The 9,907-nt window shown below is 35.3% G+C and overlaps 1 protein-coding gene and 1 long non-coding RNA gene across 2 annotated transcripts in view; one reads left to right on the top strand and one right to left on the bottom strand.

Moving 5' to 3' along the window:
• Positions 1-9,907, top strand: part of LOC137657666 (uncharacterized) — a 415,410-nt gene that overhangs the window by 203,997 nt on the left and 201,506 nt on the right. The gene's annotated exons all lie outside the window — the stretch shown is intronic.
• Positions 6,288-9,907, bottom strand: part of LOC137657989 (uncharacterized) — an 11,066-nt gene continuing 7,446 nt past the window's right edge. Inside the window, exons 6-7 of the mRNA XM_068392709.1 lie at positions 6,950-7,132; positions 6,288-6,587 (exon numbers count right to left, since the gene is read on the bottom strand). Coding sequence (XP_068248810.1) covers positions 6,288-6,587; positions 6,950-7,132 — 483 coding nt within the window. The remainder of the gene's footprint in view (positions 6,588-6,949; positions 7,133-9,907) is intronic.

The raw sequence follows: 9,907 nt of genomic DNA on the forward strand, positions 1-9,907 counted from the left end.
CAATGAAAGAGTCGGTTCATCAGTGTGGAACACCGTATGAGGGCTTGGGTTGTTCGTAAGTCTGGGCTGGGGCTGAGTATGAAGGGGCTGGCTTGTAGGGCTGGGGTTGTGGGTACTGTGCCTCGCCCTCGTAAGTGACCTCAGCCTGATATCCGTTGTGGTGATCGGCGGTGTAAGTGACGATCTGAGTGCGACCGTCGGGGAGGAGGACGCGATACTGACCGTTGACGACCTTGCCGTCAGAGTTGGAGTCGTGGTCGAAGTCGAGACCCTTATAGTCATCCCTGAAGGCGTACTCGAAGTCAAAGGGCATACCCTCCTGAAATCTGTAAGAAGATATATTTCATTTGATGTTTAATTCCTTGCTGTCGTAAATTTACTTTAGGTGTAAACCTCTTCTGCAAACAATAGTCTCCATTTTTATTCCCAAATGTTTTTAATAATTTGGAAAAGTGCCAAAAGGGCAGCGCATGAGCTAAGTCATATTGGTTTTATCAGTATATTTAGATCATATTTATACATTATCTGATTTTTAATATTAAGAAAGTGTCATGACAAGATCGGATAAATTATAATAGACAAATTTTTCATGTTTAAATATTCTTAGGTGATTAGGAATCAGTTGAATAGTTGATGAATATCTCCTTGATACCTAAACCTACTAACAGAAATTAGATAGTTACCTCTTTTTTCTCGTAGGATGGTCGAGGGGCTGAATAGGATGGTTGAGGGGCTGAGTAGGATGGCTGAGGTGGGGCGTATGATGGTGTTGGTGGGGCATATCCATACCCAGCTGGGGCAGGCTTGTCAGGGCGGGCCAAAGCCACGGCCGCCAAACACAGCATAGTTACCTGGAAATTAATTAGTTTGTCTTTAATGAAAGCATCAAGAGGTCACAAGCAGTTTGTCATTTCTAAACTAGATTTTGTTTGTTTGATTATATAAAATCACTTGTCAGAACATTAAAGAAATCTGGACGTCTAGGATCTAGTATGCCAACAAGCGCAAGATAAGAATGGTAATATTGCATATTACCTAATCCACAGAATTCTAAGATTTATACAGTCACAATTTAACCTTATATATTTTCCAAGTGATTTCAGAATTATGTAAATATCTTTCACACTTATTGTTTATGCATATGCGTAATGTCAAATCACACCGCAGAACTTGATTTACAGAGAAATTAGGAAATTAGGAATTACTGAAATCACAAATCTCCACATAGATGCTGTGCCCATTCACAAAACTCCTAAGTGTTATATTTTCAAACTAGTGTACATGACCCGTCAAAAATTACGATTAGATATCTAGATGGATATGCACACACACTCACACAGATTTAACCCTTCTCACCCCTATCACCTTTCCTGACTACAACATGGCTACCTTCACCCCCCCCCCCCCCTACTCGAGGGACGGGGAAAAATCGAGTAATCATGCATCTGGCAATATCACACAGTGTGACAGGAAAGATATATATATATATATATATATATATATATATATATATATATATGTATTTATATATATATATATATATATATATATATATATATATGTATTTATATATATATATATATATATATATATATATATATATACATACCTATACTGTATATACATATATATATGTATATATTATTATTATTATTATTATTATTAATTGCTAAGCTACAACCCTAGTTGGAAAAGAAGAATGCTATAAGCCCAGGGGCACCAACAGGGAAAATAGCCCAGTGAGGAAAGGAAACAAGGAAAATTAAAATAATTTAAGGACAGTAACGACATTGAAATAAATAATTCCTATATAAACTATAAAAACTCTAACAAAAGAAGGGGAAGAGAAATTACATAGAATAGCGTGCCCGAGTGTACCCTCAAGCAAGAGAACTTTAACCCAAGACAGTGAAAGACCATGGTACAGAGGCTGTGACACTACCCAAGACCAGAGAACAATGCTTTGATTTTGGAGTGTCCTAGAAGAGCTGCTTACCATAGCTAAGGAATCTCTTCTACCCTTACAAAGATAAAAGTTGCCACTGAACAATTACAGCGCAGTAGTTAACCCCTTTGGTGAAGAAGAATTGTTTGGTAATCTCAGTGTTGTAAGGTGTATGAGGACAGAAGAGAATCTGTAAAAAATATGCCAGACTATTCGGTGTATGTGTAGGCAAAGGGAAAGTGAACCGTAACCAGAGAGAAGGATCCAATGTAGTATTGTCTGGCCAGTCAAAGCACCCCATAACTCTCTAGCGGTAGTATATATATGTATGCATACAGACATACACGCATATATACATATATATATATATATATATATATATATATATATATATATATATATATATATATATATATATGTATATATATATATGGGAGATTGGGAAGAACTAAGATTAAAATTCAATCCGATCACTTTGACCTCACCTTCGTGTACATGTTGATACGATTTCAGATCCGTATGTGGTCCAATATGGAGGAATGCTCTATTTATACCGGCCCATTTCAGGAGTGACCTCGAAGGGAAGGCGACGCCTTCAGACGCAGTCCAGTCGTGTGGTCACATCCGTTGACTTCATTTTCTGAAGACGATGATTTTGGAAAGTACTCACGTCATTTGCATGTTTTATTCAAGGAAAATGTAATTATAATATAAAACATATAGTTTTTTCGTGTCCATTTTTTAGTGTTTGAGTTTTCCACTTAGGTAAAAGTATAGCAGTGTTTGGTAAACACTACTTTCAACCATTTTGTAGAAAAGTCTCTTATCGTTTTTTTAATAGGAATTCATTGCTATGGTTTTATCTTTAGCTTTTATTATGTAAATTACAGCATTTGATTGGGTTCTTATTTTTAATCTATTCGTTTTGATCATGCATAGTTGTTTCACGAATATATGTTTTTTCTTATGTCATGTACCTCCGTTCGTTACTTGTTTCTTTGGTACAGATGGTTTTCAATTGATACCCCATATTCAGTGTCTCAGCATGCAGTCCATTTGTTACTTTTCCTCTTTGGTATCGCCTATTTTCAATTAATACCCATATATTCAATATATCATTAGTTTCATAGATATATCATGTAAAGTTTTTCATTTACGCAATATTTGTTCATCTCTGCATTTATTAAATATGCTATTATATTCGTAAATTCTCCATAGTCACTGACATAAAGAACGGTCAGAGAAAAATGCAGGACGTTCAAGTCCTTTACAGTTAACATCTTGTAAATTGTGAATGATCTTTCCGGCCACAACTATTGGCTATATCTCCATAATGCATAAATGCATTCTTATCAGTAAACAGAACGCCTTATTCTCTTTCTTTTTGGAGCAGACCTCCGTTTCTTTTCTTTCTCCTCAAACAGATCTTTTTGTTTCTTAATCTTCTTTCGAACAGAGCAGGCGTTCTTAATTTTTTCCATATTCTTTCTAAAGACCATATATTCCAGTTTTTTTTTTTATGAACAATTAATTTTTATTTTTTACTATATTTTATCTTAAACAGTTCTCATTTCCTTCTTATTTCTCCTTTCAAACAGACCTTTTCGAATATTCGCTTTTTTTTTTATCAGAAATTGACCTCCAGTTTCACTTATTTTATCTCTCGAATATACTTGCCCCAAAGTAATAGCTCTTTGAAGTCGAGTTTTATATTTCATTCAAGCAATTCCAAGTATAGAGACTGAAGGTCGTCAAGTCGTCAAGATGGTGATGATGATGATGATTATATATATATATATATATATATATATATATATATATATATATATATATATTCCAGACGTTTGGTTATTCGGTCTTTCCGTCCTTCATTTATGGTAGAGCGGAAGTACTCATACCTTAGTTACGAAAGGGGGAGGGTGTGGGAAGGGGTGAATCTGTTTATGTGTACATATCTATCTAAATATTTAGACGAGTTACGTATACTAATCATGCCAATATTAAAAAGTTCTTCAACTATATGGAGCAGTAGGGACTTGTGCTCTTCTGTGTTTACAATTTAATTATTTCTATGGTAAATAACGGATTTCAAGCAAAGTGAAAAATCTATTTTTGGGTGAGAGTGCCATGTCGTCCTGAGGGAAGGCTTCCTTCAGGTAGCCTTGTAAGGGATATTTGCTACAGTGATACTCCCAGGGAATTAAACCGAAGGTCTCCAGGATTCTAACTCCTGGCGCGAGCATCCAAATAAGGATATCGCATAATATCAGGGGACGTATTTCTTAGATACGACACAGCAATCTTCACCCCGAATAGATTTAACTCTTTGATGTAAGGGGGAAGAGTGGCGAAAGAAAGCGGGTGCCGTTTTAGGTAACCGGTGGACCTCCTATCCGTACTACTACCGGCAGTTCAAAGATTTCGGTGGGAAAACGTCGCAGTGAGAGAATGTATGTTGAGTAACTGACATGCCATTCAGTATTATGCTTCAAGCAATACAAGAATATACTTCATTTCATTAATGACTTGTATACTATAATTAGAACAATTCGTTCAAGATTGTGGATAGAGTAATAGGAAAATTAATAACAGCAACAACAAAAAAACAATGATGATGATAATGAAAATAAGAATAGTATTATACTGGATATATCATGTTGAAAAGAATGCTATGATTTTAAATGAAGAATACTACAAATTAAAAAACCAAATTTTATTTTCAAATGGATTAGGAAGTAAACTTAATAAGTGGCGAAAATTTATTCTAAATGCTTAAAAAATGAGATTTCAAGATGCTTCAGGTGAATGCTTACCAAGTACGGCAATGCTTTCACTGAAGAGGAAAAATGTGGTTATGAAGAATGGGTACAGGTAAGGTTTAAAGGTCACTCATGAATGGCAGAGGCAAGGGACAGAGTCATTGCCCTATGAAGCAGGACAATGCTCTAGACACTGACCATTTATACATATGATCAGCGCCCATGCCCCTTCTCCACCCAAGCTAGGACCAAGGAGGGCCAGGCAATGACTGCTAGTGACTCAGCAGATAGATTCTTAGGCTCCCCCCCCCCATCCATAGCTCACAAGGAGGGTGAGGTTGCAGCGACCAAAAAAATAAGGAGTTTGAGCGTGACTCGAACCCAAGTCTGGTTTTCACCAGTCAGGGACGTTACCACGTCGGGCATCACAGGTTATATGAGCTTAATTCTATTGCAAGTGGCAGAATGCGATAAAATGACTGATTATGTGTTTTCTGCTTTGAATTGTCAACCAGATCATTTCCATAATCCTTTTTTTTTTCTTTTTTTCTTTATTTCTAAAGGAAAGCAAGGAACTTGACCTTGTGGGAGAAGGTCGTGTCAAAATGATAGAAAGGACGATATCGATATAAATTGCCTCCGTCTTCGATCACATTGGAATCTCAAACATCATCAACATGTATGTAATGGTGAGGCGAGATATTTGGACAATGCTTTCAAATCCGAGTTTATTCTATTCGCCTCTTCAGACTGGGACGTTTGAAGCTGTCACCTTTGATATAGCACAGCAATAAGGTCTTCTTTATCGAGGATGGTTTTTGCTGTGGACTGCAAAGCAGCACTTTGAGAAATTGCTTTAAAACTAATCTGCTTTCAAGAAGTGAAAATTTAATAATAATATAACTTTTTCAGGCTTTGGTTGCAAATCTTAAATTGCAAATAGATATTGCAAAGCAGTTTCAGTAAAAACATTTAGTGTGTCCCCTATATTTGTTAAAAGTAGCTCTTTAAGGGTTAGAAGATGGTTGGTGGCACCCTGGAAAGTGCTGGAGAAACTTTTTATAGCCTTCTAATGTAATTTACCACGCTACGAATTTTTACAGAATTTTTCGCAAAAAGATTAAAGGTTATGAATTATAACATCTGATAAACTTATGATATCTGTACGTTACTCCTACCATTGGAAAGGGGAAATATTCAAATATTTGATGGTATGTCAGGTTGCTGACTTATTTGTTTCTGCTTTAATAATTTATTAATTTACGTATCGGGTTGAAGGGTAGTTAAAAGTTTTGCATGATAACTATATTATCTATAGCTACAAAGATTAAGACTTTGAGACTCTATTGCTATTTAAATCAGTCTTTTGCCTTGGAAAAGGGTGATAATCTACTGTTCAGTATTCTTTCATTCTAAGAGTTCATTTTGCTTATTTTCATCTTAAAGATAACCATTCGATATATAAGAAATCAGCTTTCTGAAATAAAATAGATTTCCAATAAAAATTGTTTTCGTATTTGCATATTTAATTAAGACATTTGCACATAAATACCATTATTAATGACAACGAAAGAGTCGGCTCATCAGTGTGGAACACCGTATGAGGGCTTGGGTTGTTCGTAAGTCGGAGCTGGGGCTGAGTAGGAGGGGGCTGGCTTGTAGGGCTGGGGTTCTGGGTACTGGGCCTCGCCCTCGTAAGTGACCTCAGCCTGGTATCCGTTGTGGTGATCGGCGGTGTAAGTGACGATCTGAGTGCGACCGTCGGGGAGGAGGACGCGGTACTGACCGTTGACGACCTTGCCGTCGGAGTTGGAGTTGTGGTCGAAGTCGAGATTCTTGTAGGCGTCCTTGACAGCGTACTCGAAGTCGAAGGGCATACCCTCCTGAAATGCGTAAGAAGATATATTTCATTTGATGTTTAATTCCTTGCTGTCGTAAATTTACTTTAGATGTAAACCTCTTCTGCAAGCAATAGTCTCCATTTATTCCCAAATGTTTTTAATAATTTGGAAAAGTGCCAAAAGGGCAGCGCATGAGCTAAGTCATATTGGTTTTATCAGTATATTTAGATCATGTTTATACATTATCTGATAATTAATATTAAGAAAGTCTCATGACAAGATCGAATAAATTATAAAGGAGAAATTTTTCATGTTTAAATATTCTTAGGTGATTAGAGATCACTTGAATGGTTGATGAATATCTCTTCGATACCTAAACCTACTAACAGGAATCAGATAGTTACCTCTTTTTTCTCGTAGGATGGTTGAGGGGCTGAATAGGATGGTTGAGGGGCTGAGTAGGATGGCTGAGGTGGGGCGTATGCTGGTGTTGGTGGGGCGTATCCATACCCAGCTGGGGCAGGCTTGTCAGGGCGGGCCAAAGCCACAGCTACCAGACACAGTAGAGTTACCTGGTGAAGAAGATGCTAATGATTCTTCTATATTTTAGTTTAGAATTTGGCAATTCAATGACGTCAAAGGAGACTTGAGCGATCCAGAAATTTATAAACCTTTTGGGGCGCTAAATTTACTAGAGCAAATATGTAGAACAGAAAGATTTGAATGAAATTTTCCTTGATTACATTGTAAATTGCACCGTACGTTTTGTTTGCATGTATGTGTAATTTTAAAAGCTATATATGACTACAGAAAAATAGCTTCACATTAAAACCATATCAACGTTTATCATATTAAAAAGACGCCTCCCCAAAAGCAAAAAATATTTTAAATGAGAATGGGGAATTACGTTGTGTAGACATGTATTGGACAGTATAAAAGCTACATATGACTTTAGAAAAAGAGGTTCACATTGAAACCATATCAGCGTTTATGTTAATACAAAAACACACACAAAATAAATAAAAAAATAAAAATATTTCAAATGAAAATAAAATAAAACGTTAAACCTTAATCGGAACAGGAGTTCTCACCTTCGTGTACATGTCGATGGTGATTCAAGTTCGAATGTGATCCACAGTGGAAGGATTGCTCTATTTATACCAGTCGATTCGCGGACGACCTTCAGAGCCACGCCCATAGACATAGTCTTTTCTTCTGGTCACGTCTGATTGGGGAAGGTTCTGCCTATCTTTGGATCGCCGAAGGGATAAAAAATACAATTAATTCTTTTGTCATATGCAGCTGACGCCAGGAACCCAATATTTATATATATATATATATATATATATATATATATATATATATATATATATATATACACTGTATATATATGTATATATAATTATATATATACATATATATAAATATATATACACAGTATATATATATATATATATATATATATATAAATTATAAGTATATATATATATATATATATATATATATGTGTGTGTGTGTGTGTGTGTATAAAACTCACAGGTGTCGCGTTTGCTAACCTGAAAACAGACAATCGTTTGCCAAAAATTGAAGGTTTTAATGAAGTAAACTTGACTGATTGTTATTGTTGAGGAGTAAGACACCGTAATTAACACAATTAAACATCGATATACGCTAGATCAGAGTTAAGATATCCCCACGTTGTCATTAGTGCCTTAAAGATTACATAGAAATCACTTGCTGCATTTAAAAAAATACATAATCTTCTGAATTTATATGAATATGCAATATATATTTGTGGATATTTCATAGCTTTGATTTTAAGACACACTAGGATAATGTTCTTCGGGTTATTGTAAACATATGGTACAGAATGACTGTATTATATAGGTAGATGTATGTCGAGAATACAATTCTTGGCACTTGAGGTGTTACGCACATTTATATTAACACGTGACTGTAGTGAGTATGACTGAGCCCGGGTTGGACGATGGCAAGTTGAAACGTTGAGTTCATTGTCCACATACTAAGATTTTCAACATAAAATATATGTACGTACGTTAATTTTTTATGCATAGATGTTATTATTATTATTATTATTATTATTATTATTATTATTATTATTATTATTGTTTCTTTTTTAATTACGTTTTACCGAAGCTTACCTCAGTAATAGAGTTATGTAGCGTTGAGTAAACAATTACTTTAGATTCTTATCCATTTGGGGGATAATATATGACATCGTATAGTTTCTTACTCTTTTTTTTACTTTGCTTCCAATAAGACATTACAGGGGTAGTAATTCCTTAATTCATAACCGTTGGACCACTTTTCACCGTTATTATTATTATTATTATTATTATTATTATTATTATTATTATTATTATTATTATTATTATTATTATTATTATTATTGTTTAGTGGAATACACCCATACACGTACACACGCACACATACACATACGCATATACTGTATATATATATATATATATATATATATATATATATATATATATATATATATATATATATGTGTGTGTGTGTGTGTGTGTGCGCGTGTGCGTCTGTTTGTGCCTGTGTTATCTACGTATATAATCACTTGTCACTAACATGCGTGACTGTAATAGATGTAGATATCAACGAAAAATTATATTTGATATCGAGTTCAGCCTTGGGAATATATATTCACAGAAATTCGTTCATGAAAAATGCTTGTGGCTGAGTAAGGACTGATATGAATCTGAGTATAAGGTATCCCAAGTAGGCTCTTCCAATGAGCCATCAAGAGAAGCATAAATCATGAAAGAATGTCTAGTGCCTTTACATAGCCATGTAGGTCTGGGTCTTCCAACTCTTCTGGTGCCCTGTGGAGCCCAGCTGAACGTTTAGTGAACTAATCTCTGTTGGGGAGTGCGAAAAGCATGCCCAAACCATCTCCACCTACTCCTCATCATGATCTCATCCACATATGACACTCGAGTAATCTCTTATAGTTTCATTTCGAATCCTGTCCTGCCATTTAACTCCCCCAATATCTCTCTGAGGGCCTTGATTTCAAATCTACCAAATCTATTGGAGTTTGTTTCATTGTCATACCATGACTTATGTCCATAGAGTAACACCGATCTCACTAAACTGATATATAGTCTGATTTTTATATGTAATTTCAGGCGATTTGATTTCCAAATTTTACTTAACCTAGCCATTGTCTGATTTGCTTTTTTTAATCTTTCACGAGACTCCAATTCTAAAACCCTGTATTGGAGATCATAGTTCCTAAATTCTTAAAGGATTCTACCTTATTAATCCTTTCTCCTTCCAATGATTTTTCATCTTCCATTGCATACTCCGTTCTCATCACCTCT

The sequence above is a fragment of the Palaemon carinicauda genome, chromosome 18, assembly GCF_036898095.1.
Source record: "Palaemon carinicauda isolate YSFRI2023 chromosome 18, ASM3689809v2, whole genome shotgun sequence".
NCBI classification, from domain to species: Eukaryota; Metazoa; Arthropoda; class Malacostraca; order Decapoda; family Palaemonidae; genus Palaemon; species Palaemon carinicauda.